Here is a 15854-nt window from a genome sequence, read left to right as displayed (position 1 = left end):
CCCCCCGTTCCTCCCCCCCATCATGGTGGCATGCACTCAAATGTAGGATCTACAAATATCTTCACATTAATCATTAGTCAGGTTGTGAAAAAGGATTATAACCGATGGAATGATCAGTGGGAAAGAGGAAACAAAACAAGAAAAAGAAACACAACAAGTAGTTTGTTTCAATCTGCGTTCAGACTGCATCTCTCTCTCTGGATGTGGATATCTCTTTCGATCATGAGTCTTTTGGAGTTGTCTTATAACCTTATATTGCTGAGAGGAGTCAAGTCTATTGAAGCTATTTGTCACATATACATTATGTCTGTGACTATGTACAGATTTCTCCTGGTTCTGCTCTTCTCGCTCAGCATCAGTTTATATGTCTCTCCAGGTTATTATGAAGTCCATTGGCTCCTCATTTCTTATAGCACAGTAGTATTCTATTACATGCATATACCACAACTTGTTCAGCCATTCCCCAATTGATAGGCATCCCCTTGATTTCCAATTCTTTGCCACCACAAAAAGTCGCTATAAATATTTTTGTACATATGGGTCCTCCTCTTACTTCTCTGATCTCTTTGGGATATAACCCTAGAAGTGGTATTACTGGATCAAAGGGTATGTACTTAATTATAGCCCTTTGAGCATAGTTTCAGATTGCTCTCCAGAACGGCTAGATCAGTTCACAACTCCACCAGCAATGCATTAGTGTTCCAATTTTTCCACATCCTCTCCAGCATTTATCATTTTCCTGTTATCATCTTAGACAATCTGGCCGGTGAGATGTAGTACCTCAGAGTTGTTTTGATTTTCATTCCTCTAATCAATAGTGATTTAGAACATTTTTTCATATGCTTATAGATATCTTTAATCTTCTGAGAACTGCCTGTTCATATTCAGGAGTTTCTTTTATGCTAAAGGAGAGCTAGTGAAGATTCTTTTTATTTTTTTGCTTTTTGGAGGGCAATTGGGGTTAAGTAACTTGCCCAAGGTTACACGGCTAGTTTTTTTTTTTTTGTGTGTGTGTGTGTGGCTGTTAAGTGTCTTAGGCTGGAACTGAGCTTTACTCACTGCGCCACCTAGCCGCCCCTCTAGTGAAGATTCTTGAGCAGAACAATGATAATCCTAAATTCACTTAACACTAGATCTTAAAATTTTTACTAGGAGTCTCATTAACTCTTGGTTTTTATTGGACCTATGATTTTACTGATAGGGAACTCTTTATCATAGATCAGCAGGAATAGAGAGTTGCCTAGGTCAATGATAGTTTAACTGATTTGCTCACAATCACAGGCCTAGGATGTATCTGAAGCCAAACAAATTCTAGGTCTTCTTGACATGTATTTTTTAAGTAGGGCATGATATGGAATGTTAGAAGCAGGAGCAGTGTCACTAGAAAAAGTGACAAAGTAGAAAGAGGAGTATGCTATATATGATACATTATAGTAATGTTGTTCATGTAAACCAGTGGTGTCAAACTCTCATAGAGATGGCAGCCACTAAATCATGCATAAGGATCCCGGTGGGCTATATATTGATTTAGAAAACTATCCATACATCCATCATCTATCTACCTATTTATTTAGATATACATATATATGGGGAAACATGCCACCCATGGGGAAGACAAGGGTTGGCAGTGAACTGAACTGTCAGGAACATAAGAAAATTCTTACCATCAAAAAAAACCCCTGTTTATATCTAGAGATAGATAACTATGTATCTGCCTATCTCTCTCCAGAGATAGATATATGTGTATATCTACTCACACATATATTTTTAGTTGTTGTGTCATTTTAGTCAGATCCAGCTGTTTGTCACCCCTTTGTGGGGGGTTTTCTTGGCAAAGAGACTGGAGCAGTTTGCCATTTCCTTCTCCAGTTCATTTTACAGATGAGAAACTGAGGCAAACAGGGTCACACAGCTAGTAAATAGATGTCTGTGGCTGGATTTGAACTCATGAATGTGAGTCTTCCTTACTGTGGGCCTGTCACTCTATCCACTGTGTCATCTAGCTGTCCTATACACACATACATATCTATATCTACATCTATATGTATATGTATATCTATATGAATGAGAGAGAGAGGTATCTAGATATTGGTATATCAACACATTAAAATCAAATAGGAATCACATTTTAATTTGGTTTGGGCTACACTTGGGAGGATTGGGGTGTCATAGGTTGAGTGTTTGATGACCCTTAGTCATCATCAATAAAAAGTTAAATTCCATTAATCAGTTTCTGTTCAACAAGTATATAATACAATTCAGATAGATTTCCATCAAAAGTACTTAAAAGGAAAAAAAATAATGTGTATGTGTGTGTGTTATGTAAGTTTCAGTTATATGCAAAATAAGCCTAAGCTGAATAATTAAGTTCCTAGTTTATATTGAATTCTGTCTGAGGAAATATCTTCCTAATGCAAATAGACAGCTTAGCAAGTTGTTCATGCCTGCTAAGTACTTATGCAGAATATGAAGATTTGGTGATAAGATTGCACTCTTTCTATAATATTTTGCCTTTTATGAAGGGCTGGCACATATATTAGCTGGTTTGATCCTCAGGACAGTCCTGTGAATTAGACAGGGTATGCAAGCTGAAACCTAAGACTTTAAGTGACTTTGTTAAATGAAACAGATCTGGTTTAGTGACTAGAGCCAGCTCTTCTGATTTAGTCCTGTGAATGCTCTTCTTGCTGCATCACATTCCTTCTCAGCAGAAAAGACATGTTTGTGGAGTTTCTAGTCATAGAGATAAAATTAGACTCACGTAAAACTACTAGAGAAATGTATGATCCATTATATTATCGTTCCTTTATTTTCATTTTATCCTTTTCTTTTTTATCTCCTGTAGATTTTTATTCTTTGGTTCATGACCCCTATATTTATCTCATCCTTCTTTAGTCTCTGTATTCCTTACAGAACTGAAACTGCTAAGGGACCTAATATGAGTTTCTTCTTGTAAAAAGTTTCTGTATTCAGCTTTTTAGATTTTGCCCCCAGCCTCCTTTTTTTTTGCTGTGCCATACTCTTTAGAAAAACCAGTTCTTGCAGGTGATAGAAAGGATATTGCTTCACGGTAGGAATTTTCCTTTACCCCTGATTGTTCATTTCATTACTAACTTTTGATCTCCACATGGGTGTGTTTTTCCTATTTGCCATGAAATCTCTTCCCATATCATTGCTCTCAGATGCTTCCAGTATTTCTAATTCTCTTTCTCCTGGGCCAGGATGTGTGGTCTAAAGCATCACATCTTTGTAGATCACACCTATTTACAAAGTACCCATCTCTCTTTATAGAAGTTCTCTCATAGAAACATGCATCAGTGGTATCTTTTACCATATCTGAAATAAGATTTCCTCTTTTCCTTCCCTCTTTTGGCATCCTTGACCCTTCTCCTGGAGGCTCTCTTCCTGAAAGACTATAAGAGTTATCTTCCTTTCATTGTTAACTTTGTCTTAATTTGGGAATATCACCTATTCACCTCTATCTTCCTCATCTTATCTGCCTTTTTTCTCTATTCCTTCCTATTCTGCCATTTAGTCCTTCAAGACTATCGTCTATTCACATGAAGGCTGGGTGTTATAAGGTTTAGTTCATGATGTTTCAGTCCTATTTCTTCACTATCACTTCTGTTTGCCTTTTGCTTTTACTCTTGTGTACTTTTAGAAAGAAATCTCTTAATGGGCCCTCTGTTATTATTTTGTTCTTGTTGTCTTGGTTGCTGTATTTATTTACCTTTCTTACATTTCCGTTTGAGGTATTTGAAAAGCAAATGGTTTACTTAGGCATAGTTTTCTTTCTAGGAATGGTTTGAATGCCTCTTTTTCGTGGATCTCCTTTTTAACACTGCCCCCTCCTCCCCCATCCCATTATTTGTTAGCTTCAGATTTGCAGGACAGGTCACTTTGGGTTGCATCTTGAGCTCCTTTGTACTTCAAAATACATTATTCTATGCTCTCCTGAAGTTTTTGGTGGTTGCAGAAAAGTATGTGTTATTTGAAGACCTACATTTGTAGGTCTTTCTCTTGCTTTCTCACAGAATTTGTAGTTTGTCATTGGAATTGTTAAATTTCATCACTGTGTATTTTAGTTATTGCAGCATAGATTTTTTGTTTTTTGTTTTTTCGGAGACACTATAGATTCTTTTGATTAATACGTTTTCTTTGTTCAGGAATTCTAGGCAGTTTTCTTGTATTATGATGTTCAGCTGTTTTTGACTTGTGTTTTTCTGGGAAACCTATAATCCTAAAATTGTCTCTATATATCTTGCTTTAAGATCAATGTTTTGCTTGGAGATTGTTTTCTTTTAACATTATTGCTTTTTGCTTCTCTTCTCGAATTTCCTTCAGTTATGTGTATTTGCATTCCAATAAGTTATTTCCTCTTTTGTTTATTTGTTTAAGATTGCTATTGTGGATTCAAGATTTTCCATTCTGCTAATTATTTTGGCTTTGTAGGCCATAAATTCTGCTTTCACGATTCCATTTCTCTTAACCATTCAGGAACTTCCTGCAATGGTACTATGCCCTCGACAATCCATAGGGCCTTCTGCCTTATCAAACATTGAGCTATTTTCCTTCATCTAGGATTATTTATTCATAGGTGTCTGGGCTCTTTTCTCTGATTCAGAGGCCGCAATCCCTTAAGCCAAGGTTTTTAAACAAAATTACTTCTGAAATCTTTGGTCATTTCACTCTTTTTTCCTTATATCCCCATCTAACTCACTCTCCAATTCCTCACACTTTGATATGGATTTCCTTGGAGGTTGAACCTCAAAGCCTTCTCAGACTCCTCTTATGTTTTGATAGCCTCTGTCTTTATCCCAAGTGGCTTCTAGAAGGGGAAGAAACTAGCCCCAGCTGGATACTTGGCTCTTTACTTCAGGCTTAATGGAGTGCCATACAGCCACTCATTAGTGTCCTACCCTAGTTTCCATTACTTTCTGAAAGCACCAAGTCATGCTTCTGTCTCAGCCAGGACAAACTTCTTTGTATTTTTTTTTCCTGCCTCATTAGGAGAATGGAGGAGTAGTTGAGTTCTATTGCATGCCCATAGAGAGTTTATGTATTTCTACCCTCATGGGAAATGAGAGGTGGAGGGAGACTGAGTGAATGATTTAAAGGTTGAGGATTAGCCTTTTCTGCTAGGGTGGCTAGGTAGAACAGTAGAGTTCCAGACCTGGAGTCAAAAAGACACAAGTTCCAATCTGGCCTCAGCCTTACTAGCTGTGTGACCCTGGGTGAGTCATTTAACCCTGTTTGTTTCAGTTTCTCCATCTGTAAAATGAACTGGAAAAGGAAATGGCAAACCACTCCAGGATCTTTGCCAAGAAAACCCCAAAAGGGGTCATGAGGAGTTAGATATGTCTGAAAATGGTTAAACAACAATAAAGCTGTTAACTTGCTAGATTTTTATATTAAGATTCTTAGTATCCTCAACTACTAAGAGAGTGGAAATTTTTTTATCTCTTATTCATAATTCCTATTTTAGAGATGTTTGGAGATCAGAGAAAATGTCCAGTCCTCTATCTTCTGGGTCATGTGACCTGAAAGTATGCTCCAGTATTTTATCAAGTGAAAGAACACTAAAGATTAACTAATTTTATAGGGTTCCAAATAAGTGAAAGAAGATGAAGAATTTTAGAGATGGAAAAAACCTTTGAGATCATATAGCTCAAATGTATTTCATTGTGGGTTGAATAGTTAGGGGATAAACTGCAGGAAGGAATTTGGCTTAAGATTGATTTGGTAAAGTAGAAAAGGTATGATGGATAAGAAAAGAATGAAGCCAAGGAAGAGTTATATACAGCACTCACGGTGAAGGCACAAAGGCAAGGGGCCAGACTAGAGCAGAGCATTCTGTGAAGTGAAGTGATAGGAAATGAGGATGAATAGTTTAAGGTTGAACTTGATTCAGTAGACAAATGGGAAGCTTTTGTAGGCTCTCTAACACAGAGAGAAATAGTCTCAAAGATATGTTGTTGGAGGAAGACTGGGTGGCAATGTATATCTGTGATATATTTGAAGTTGGAAAGAAGTTTCCGCAGTGAAGTGGAAGGTGGGGAAGAAAACCTGCCACAGATTAAATTTATTTGCTTCAGATAACCACCTTTGTCATAGTAATATTGAAGATTGGTGTTTTGCAAGGTTCTGAAGGTAAAGTGCTCTGCATATCAAATTCTCTTATTAACAACAGTTGTTTTTGTTCTGTCAATTTAAAAAATGTTTCCTTGTTTATTGTCTAATTTGGAGTAGATTTTTTTTAAACCAGAATTTTGTTTTTATTGCTTGAGTTGTTGAATGTTAGAATTTGGAATGGCTTTTACCCCTTTCAATGTTTTATGACAAAAGAGGCATATGTTTTGTGTTTTTAAAATAAAGCTTATTATTGTTAAGAAATCTTTATATACCACTGCAACAGTGATCCTTTGGCTAATTAATGACCTTTTTCTCCCTAGGGAAATCTTTTCCAGGAGGATATTCACGATTCAGCCTGGATTATATGGCCATCTTTATAGGCCTTTCTATAGCAGCATGCCTTTTTGTTATTTTACTGGTTGTGGGCATTCGGAAATTCAAAAAAAGGAATCAGGAGCGGCTTAACCCTAGAGAAGTGGAGTATGGCACCATCGATGGACTCATCACCACAAATGTTGGAGATAGCACCTTAGCAGTGAGTTTTGAATTGGGATGGAAATTAAAAAAAATCCACAAGGGCTGACTGAGGCAGAAAAAAAAAGGGGGGGATCCATTGTACTCTTTTACTTGACGCATGAAATCCAAATCCTGGCTACTAACTGTGCTTGACTAAGTTGTTCTATCTCTATATATGAAAAAATAGATTCATTTTAGAAAGCTGCCCAGAGCTGTGCATGCTGTAGAAGTCACTCATGTTGTGAGCTTATGTTCACTGTTCACATTACTGTTTTGCAGTTGTGTGACATTAAACATGGATAGATGTTTATAATTAACTGAGGGGAGAGTTTCATTTTTCTTCTAAATAGACTTCTTTTTTTAGGGTTATTTTTTCCCTTTGGTTGTATATGATTGTTTACCATTTGAAATCCCCAGTCTCCTATTTGATCCTTCCCAAATTATTTTGCCTTTCATTTATTTCAACATAACCCCTAATTGTTAAGCTGTGTGAAAACTTGTCCTCTAGAAGAACAAGAAAGTTTTCCATATCCCTGTGCTGCCACCTTGTGGAGTAATGAAACTTTTCGAATGGTTAAAAAAGGAGGGTCGTTTAAAAGGATTGAAAACATTTTGAAATACTCTTTTTCATGTTTTTATGATGAAAACATTTCAAAGAACTATCAGTATCTTCCAGGGTTATTTTTTTAAACACATATTAGAAATATTGATAATAATTTTAATAGTAAATAAGCCAGTTCATTCCTGGTTAGATTGTTTTGGTACCAAAATGTTCAATGTATTGTTTTGTATTCTTTGCTCTATATAAAGTCATTAGTACCCTAGTCACTGTATGCAAATAGTGGGCTTTATACAACGCATGAATTTTGTTTTAAGAGATTGGGATAAAGGACTGCATTTTCATGCTTTAAATTCCCTTCCCCATCTTTTTTTTTTTTTTCCTTTTCCCTAAACCCTGGGCCTGGAACAGCTATTCCTAAAAACCAACTTTTCTGAAATAGGATTTTTTTTTTTTGCAAGAGCTTCTCAGGTAATTTTTTTAAAGTTTCTGTTTATTTTAAAAAGCAGAGGGCAGATTTCCTCAGATTTCCTAGCCTCTGACTGTTCTCGTTAAGAAAGCTACAGAAAGTGAAATGGATTCCTTCAAAGGAATCCTTAAAATTTTCTTACTCTAAGGAATATAGGGTAAATGAACAAGTAATGAGTTATTAAGGGGTTCTAAGATAATTAAATTATAATGGACAAGTGAGAAACCTTTAGGAAGAAATTTTTGGAATGCCATTTCAGTAATAGTTTTTTCCTCAAGTGGTATATCAGCTAACTTAGTATTATCAGAAAAAGCAAAACACTTTTTCTAATTTCACCACATAAACTAGACTAGATATAACCCTAAAGTCCTGGTACTAGGGCATTCCACCTTCGAGAGTAAATGGGGCCTAGAGTAAGTAACCTCACCTAATTGTCTCCTCCCCTTTTTCTTGCCTATCTTGGACTTATTTCCACCCATCTACTTAGTCTGTGCCTGGAAGCACCCTAGAAAGAGGATGTATTCGATTTCAAGACTGAGGATTGTATTCTTCAAAAGGAAATGCACTTAAAATCTCTGAAGTCTAAGGGAAATTAGATGAATTTATTGAGTTACTGAAAACAAAAGGGGCAAGAGGGAATTCTTACAAAGCTTAGGCAAACTAGGGTGCTGAAATAAATTAGACCGAGCTTCATTCCTCAGAGCTGCTAACAGAGAACTAATTACCAAGGGCAGTGATAGGAACAGCTAGTGTAAATTACTGTTTAAATAGCTTTTACAATTTAAGAAGAAGGATGGAAGTGTGTCCCAAAATAGTCTTTTAAAGTCAATTGGATGAAATGACAGTATAAAATCATGATACAGCACCAGTTTGACAAACACTCTTAAAAATGAGATATAGAAACTGTCACGAATTGCAGTCTGTTGACTTGTTCTTTTAAATGAGATCTCCATTTGCAAATTCTTGGCCAAAATTATATTTACCCACCAGTGAATTGCCTTATAAAACTAAAATGTGTGACTTATTCTTGGGATGAGACTAGGTGTAGCTCCTGTTTGGCAAATTACAAAGTTTGATTATTTAAAAAAAAGCTAGTAACTTCAGGAAGAATCTCTTAGCTGTGTTGTAAAGGTTAAACACACAAGGAACAATAATATGAAGAGAGAAAAATGGAGAGCAAACTATTTATGTAACAAAAGACTTCAAAATAAACCTTTTGAACTCTAGGCAACGATTGATTTTAGGGTTTATCTAGTGTCTTAAGTCTCACTCTTCTGCTGCTTGGGTTGATGCTTGTCTTTTTGTAAGTTTGGTGATTGCTAGTGTATCACAGTGGTATAGAGGACACGAAAGAAGATGAATTGTAAACAAAACAACATTAACACTTTGCCCATTCACTAAAGTATTTTTGAAAAACAATTAGGTTTTGGGAATGCTGCCTCCTTTCAGGGCATTATTGCCACCATTTACATGGTTCCACAATTGGCTATGTAAGGATACTATGTCCCTGCTTCAAATGAGAGATTTTCCACCATCTTGTCACTGTGTTTAGGAAGACGTCTCTCCTTGGCTGACTCTATGAGTGAAAAGGAAAACTCTCTCTGCAACTGGTAACCAAGAAAATATACATATATATATATATTTTGACTACATACTTCATTTGTAGAAGCAGATTTGGGTTGGCTTTTTTTTTAAGGGAAATTTCATTATGTTATTTCTTGTTCATGAGTACATCCCGTCAGCAAGTGATAACATGCATGCATATGTCCTTGTATTCTTTTATTGAATAAAGAAAAATTACTCGTAGCTATTTCCCAATGGTCCTCCTTTCTCCTTGTTTCAAACCACAGGATTTAATGGATCATTCTTGTACGTCAGGAAGTGGCTCTGGTCTTCCTTTTCTCGTACAAAGAACCGTGGCTCGCCAGATTACACTATTGGAGTGTGTAGGTTGGTAACAGTTTTTTTCCCGTTTTCTTCTTTGTGCTCTTCTGAGAATAGATAATGGAATGGGAAGTGGAAAATTTGTTTCTCATCTTTGCTCATTACAATTGTGTCAGGAGACAAGTCTTCATCCCTTAGCATAGCATGGACCTCCCTGAGAATGAAGGACAACATTCAGCATGGACTTGTCTGAACCCAAAAAGTGCTTGTCTAATTTCCTATAAAACTGAATTATCATTTTGGATTTTGGGGGTTCATTCATTCCCTAGCTATACCTTTAACTATTCATGACTATATTCATGTACCTTTGAGTAAGGAAGGTTCAGAGTTTAAATTGTCCCTTAGATTCTTTACTAGTTATGAGTATCTGGACAAATCATCTAACATTTGCAGCTTCATTTTACCTGTCTGTAAGAGGGGCATAGTAACATGTATCTCACAGGGTTTTGGGCAAGCATTTAATAAATGCTGATTATTTTATGTGTGGTATATGTAAAAGTACTTGTTAAGTTTTATAGTGCTAGATAAATGCTATGTCATTACTATTTTTGTTTTAAATTAGAAACATCTTCTGAAAAGAAAATATTCTTGAGGGTCCTGACTTAAAGTTTGTTGATTTTCAGGAGCTTTTATGGTGTGTGTTGTTTTTGTTTTTATTTTTTTTAATCCAGTAATGTTCAGTCTTTCGTGGATTCCTCTTTGATATGAGGGCTATCATAAATATGGACATGTCAAAGTAGTTTGGTAAGAATAAAACTCTCTATACTCCTCAATTAGAAGCTTTTTGGAATAAAAGAATGGGAATTGCATCACAAAACTTTAAAAATAGAAATGAAAAATTGAGTTTGTTTTAAAAACAAAAACCCCAGCAGAATTCTTAATCCAGTAGATTATTGTTTATAAGCAGCTTTCCAAATTGTGTTTGAAAGATTTCTAGGCTGGTTGCTGTCTTTGCTGAAAAGTCTGCTGAGATTTTAAGACCTCAGAGAAATCAGGAGAAGAATCAGTGTTACACTGACTGGTCTGAATATCTGATAGAGAAGGACAATACCAAAAATTTATGATTTTCATTCCATACTTCAGATTATATGGGAATATTGCCAATTGTTTTCCTCCAAGCTTTGAGAGTAAAGTGGTCAATCTTGATTACTTCTTTGGTGTAGGCACCACAGAATTTGTTCTCCTGCCATAGATCATATCCTAGAGTCCCAGAAAAGTGTGCAAGGCATCTTAAAAATGGTATTGGCTCTCCACCAGGATGCTAGAGGCTTTAAAAATAACTGCAGGAGCAGCGGACTTCATTTTTTAAATTGCATAGCTCCTAAAAGTACTTGGCTCCAAATACATTTGGTAGAGACATTTCAATAGAAAATCCAAAGGAAGAGTGGGGATTGAAGCATGCTCTAAGAGAGTTGGCAGTATTCTTGCTGATAGAAGCAAAAAACAAAGTTTTAGATGTTGAGTCCTTCCTTCCTTTTGACTGTGCTCTGAAAAGACAAAGCTTGAACCTTGCAATGTGGATCAGTTAGCAGATGATAATTTAAACCAGGGGTGGGGAACCTGTGGCCTCAAGGCAACATGTTGTCCTCCAGGTCCTCAAGTGCGGCCCTTTGATTGAATCTTTTAATTCACATGTGGCCTTGAGGTCATAGCTTCCCCACCCCTAAACTGAGTGCTAGTATGTAGCAAAAGAAAACTCAATTCAACAGACATTGAGTTTAGCAAACATTCTATGAGCCAACAAACCATCATGCCCCAGAAATCTTAGCTGTAGTTTCAGCACTCTTGAGGCAAAGATGACTAAAGTATCAGCACATAGTTAAATAAGTTACTATAAGCAGGATAAACAAGATTACTGCACATACAATTATAAATTGGGGTGATGAGAGAATTGAAAAGAGAGTAGAGATTACGAGACATTTCATGACTTGGATCACAATTTATCCTTCGGTCACAATTTATACATGGTCCATCGTATAAGTATGCCTCCCATGGCAAGATGATTTTAATTGTGTTAAATGGATGAAGGGGCATTCCCTAGCTAAGAGTCAAAGACTATTATGAGCCATTTTAGCTCTAGCAGGTTCCACAGTGTAGGGACTTAAGAAATAAGGAGGTGCTTTTCAGCCAGTCGTCATAGTGATGTGTACCCTGGTGGCAATGCACCTACAGTTCTCTCTTCCACATCATGGTTTTCCCCATTGTGCTTTCAGTATAGTACAGGTTGACCTAAGAAATTAAATGGGACTTTTGGGGGAGTTCTGTGGCAGCTGCAGATAACACATGAAATCCAGCAGATGATACAGAGCCTATGACCAAATACAACCCATATTTTACAACAAGGTACTAAATACCCCATAAAAAAAAAGAAAAGAATTTCGACTTCTTTGGTTTGAAGGGAAGACCAAAAAGTTTTACACGGATTCTCCAACACTGTGCCCCCAACCCCTTTCACTTGGAAGGGATAAATGTATTTCCGTAAACTTAGAATCAAGTACCAGAATCCACATAACCTTGGGAGAAATCCTACAGCACCAAATTGTTTCAAGTTATTTCTCTAGCAAGAACATGCTTCTAGATTTAGTATTGAAATTATGTGCATGTATTTTTCTGTACTAGTACACATATGTATGTGTTTTCACTTTTGATTTATGCTTGTTAATACTTAAGGTCGATATATTTCCTTTAATTAAATAATGGAAAAGATAGCTTGTGGTAGGCAAAGATGGGTATATTGATTCTGCAGGACTGGGTCGTATACTATTAGGGTCAAGTCACAACTGTACAGTGTATCTTTTTTTTTTTTTAAAGCAATCGGGGTTAAGTAACTTGCTCAAGGTTACACGGCCAGTTATTTCTGGGTGTGGTGCTGAGTATCTGAGCCTAGATTTGATCCAGGTCATCCCGACACTGGAGCTGGTGTTCTTACTCGCTGAGCCACCTGGCCGCCCCTAAACAATTGGGGTTAACTAACTTGCTCAAGGTTACATGGCCAGGTGTTTCTGGGTGGGTGCTAAGTGTCTGAGCCCGGGATTCGATCTCCAGGTTGTCCCAACACTGGAGCTGGTGCTCTTACTCGCTGTGCTACCTGGCCTCCCCTGTACAGTGCATCTTGATGTTCAGAAACTTAAAAGTTCATGGAGCCCTCCCAGTGTTGTATGTAATGCACTGTTCGTGACTGGGCTCCATCAGTGCTGTCAAGAAAACAAATAGTCATAGCAGTTCTCAATATCAGACTCTGTTTTGAGAACATGCAGTTTAAAGCATTTCAAAAATACTTATTCTTCCTTGTCAGTGAAGGTTTCTTTTCTTCTCTCTCCAGCCCCCAGTTTAGACTTCAATATGCTGCAATCTTGTTTCCCTTTGTCACGGTGAACTCTTCAACCGTGTATGAACAATTTTTGCCTCCTGCTACCCCAATAATTGCAGTAGAATTTTCCCCTTTTCTTCACTTAGAGCTTCCCAAACTTTCTGCTGATTTGCATACCTTAAGGTGCTACATGAGAAGCAGTGTAGTGTAATTTTTAAAGAGCTGACCTGGAAGCCTGGAATACCTGTTATGTGACCCTAGGAAAAAATCACTTAACCTCTTAGTGCCCTAGCAACTCTATGATTGTAAGTTGCTGAGAAGGTATATATCTGCTTTGGTAGTTCCACTGGGAATTCCCTATCTCATAATCACTAGGTCCAGGCCCTAGTCCTATAAGGTGCTATATAAATATCAGCTGCAATATACATATATATATTTTAATCAGGGTCTGTGTTTTCAGTTAGTGTTTAGAATTCCTTTTGGAGAGATACCCTTTAGTGATGCAGCTAATTGTGTAGGGTTACTGAGAGGTTAAATGACTTGTCCAGGTTTACTAGGCCAGCATGTCATAGAAGCAACACTAGAATAAAATTTTTCATGATTCTAAATGATGGCTCATTATTCAGTTACCTCAACCTTGATGATTGTAATTATTAACTTACACTTTTAAAATTGAATGAGAATTCATGACTTTATTCAGGGCTTCAAAGATATTGAGGAGGGGTGAATGTTTCCTGTCTTATTGCATGTGTGATAGGCAAAGGCTTTATAGTAACTGGTGAAATTGGTTTTCAAGGTAAACAACCAGGAGTTGCAAACATTAATTTTATTGACTTGTTTTTAAAGTTTAATTTAGTTTGTAACCACTCAGGACCTTTGAGAGCTAATTGGAGTTGGCTCTCTCTAATGGAACCCATTGATCAAAATCACCTTTGCTTTGCCTTCATCAGGAAAAGGCCGATATGGAGAGGTGTGGCGGGGCCACTGGCAAGGAGAAAATGTTGCTGTGAAGATATTCTCCTCTCGTGATGAGAAATCTTGGTTCAGAGAAACAGAATTATATAACACTGTATTGCTAAGGCATGAAAATATTCTAGGTAAGAGGAATAACCTGCTAGCTAATTGTATTTATCAACTGAAATAAATATCAGTCAAATACATTGACAATTTTCAGATTTTCTGATCTTGTTTTTGTGAAAGTGAACTGAAGAACATAATCTAAAATAATAGAAATGGAAATAGCTAACACTTGCTTATTAACATAGGGCAGTTGGTGGTGTAGTGGATAGAGAGCACTGGGCCTAGAGTCAGGAAGACCTGAGTTCAAATCTCACCTCAGGCATTGCTAGCTATCCCCTTAATTAAGCAAGTCACTAAAATCTCTGTTTGCCTCATGTCAAATGAGGATGATAATAGCAATTCTTTCTTTGTTGTTTCGAGGATTCAATGAGATATTTGCAAAATGTTTAACACAATGCCTAGCACATAGTAGGTATTGTATAAATGCTAGGTGTGATTATGATGATGTGTTTAAATTTGAAACATGGTAAGTGAAATTCAAGTCTAGAAATGCATTTTTCTCCTTATTTCTGCTTGAAGTTGTTTTTTAAACTGATTCTATTATTTCATTAGTGTAGTTCTGCATAGTCTCTTTAACCTAGAATCTTAGAGAGGGATAGTGAGCTGCCCAAGGTGACATGGCCCATGTGTGTCAGAGGAGACTTGAACCAGAGTTTTCTGAGTCTGAGGTCAGCTCTGTGTTCATTCATGCTAAACCACCTCCCTTGCTTATAATTCTTTAAACACTTTTCTTATTTTTAATATACATACATTTGTAGATAATGAGAGAACACCTGGGTTACATTTTCTTTTTTCCTGCATCCATAAATGTTCTCTCTAAAAAAACAAAATTTTTTCCTTTTTTTTTCCTTTAATGCTTGACTGATTTCTTTATCAAACCACTTAGTAGAATTAAGCTCTATTTTCTTTCATTGTTCACATTGCTTTTACCAAATTTGAGTGGAACATTTTTCCTATTTTATAAGAAGTCATCAGGGACATCTGATTTTTAAAGTGAAGAATCAATCAAAATTTTTCTTAACTGTTGCATATTCCACAAAGCAATTTTTAAAAAAAAATATGGCAGTTGTTGAAGAAAGATATACTGTTACTATAAATTTCAGGTAATATTGAAAGTTGGGCACCAAGGTAATTTTATAAGTTTATAAATCAGTGCAAAAATATCTGAATCATACTAATTTCAGTACTGCTGTAACAACATCCAGGGGCAAAGCTTCCATGCTTTTCTGTAGATTTTAAAATAAGTGCAGAGCTGGGGGTGGGGGAAAGGAGGAAAGATAGAAAAAAAGACATTTACATGGCAATTTTGTTGTATATTTGAAAGGAATAGCAAGTTGTGCCTTAGTAGATTTGCACTTTCATGTATAATCATCTTTTTTATTGTACTATGTTATGGAAATGCTCATTTTATTCCATAAATATGTATTAATGTGAAAAAAAAATAAAAAGAAAAAAGAGTCTTTCAGGGCCCCTGACATAACGTAACTCCTCCAAACATATGAGTTGGCACTTTGCCATCCACTTTCAGAGTACTGAAGGTATGTGTGTCATCATGTTCAAAGCCTGATCGGGGTAGTCATACATACATGGAAGTTTAAAAAAGTCACCTTTGTGATGTGATTCATTATATGAGGTTTTCTGCATTGCAAAGCAGTGCTTATTCTTACTGTATTTGTCTGTAAAGATAGATAGGCTCAATTTTTTTTTATTCTTCTCCACCCTTCTCATAGTCATTGTCATAATTTTGTCTATGGATTCACTTGACATTAAATCTCTCTCTCTCTGTCTCTCTCTGTCTCTCTCTGTCTCTCTCTCTCTCTCTCTCTCTCTCTCTCTCTCTCTCT

The 15854-nt window shown here is 36.5% G+C and overlaps 1 protein-coding gene across 4 annotated transcripts in view; it reads left to right on the top strand.

The window, feature by feature from the left end:
* The window catches only part of ACVR1 (activin A receptor type 1), a 173595-nt gene that overhangs the window by 113435 nt on the left and 44306 nt on the right, over positions 1-15854 (top strand). For all 4 annotated transcript variants that reach the window (XM_069080075.1, XM_069080074.1, XM_069080077.1 and 1 more), the window contains 3 exons: positions 6453-6667; positions 9527-9626; positions 13881-14027. In XM_069080075.1, coding sequence (XP_068936176.1) covers positions 6453-6667; positions 9527-9626; positions 13881-14027 — 462 coding nt within the window. The remainder of the gene's footprint in view (positions 1-6452; positions 6668-9526; positions 9627-13880; positions 14028-15854) is intronic.

The sequence above is a fragment of the Petaurus breviceps genome, unplaced genomic scaffold, assembly GCF_028583685.1.
Source record: "Petaurus breviceps papuanus isolate PSGF00001 unplaced genomic scaffold, PetGlider_PUasm1.0 91133, whole genome shotgun sequence".
NCBI classification, from domain to species: domain Eukaryota; kingdom Metazoa; phylum Chordata; class Mammalia; order Diprotodontia; family Petauridae; genus Petaurus; species Petaurus breviceps.
The sequence above is the reverse complement of the archived record's forward strand: the minus strand, read 5'-3'. Positions and strand labels throughout refer to the sequence as shown.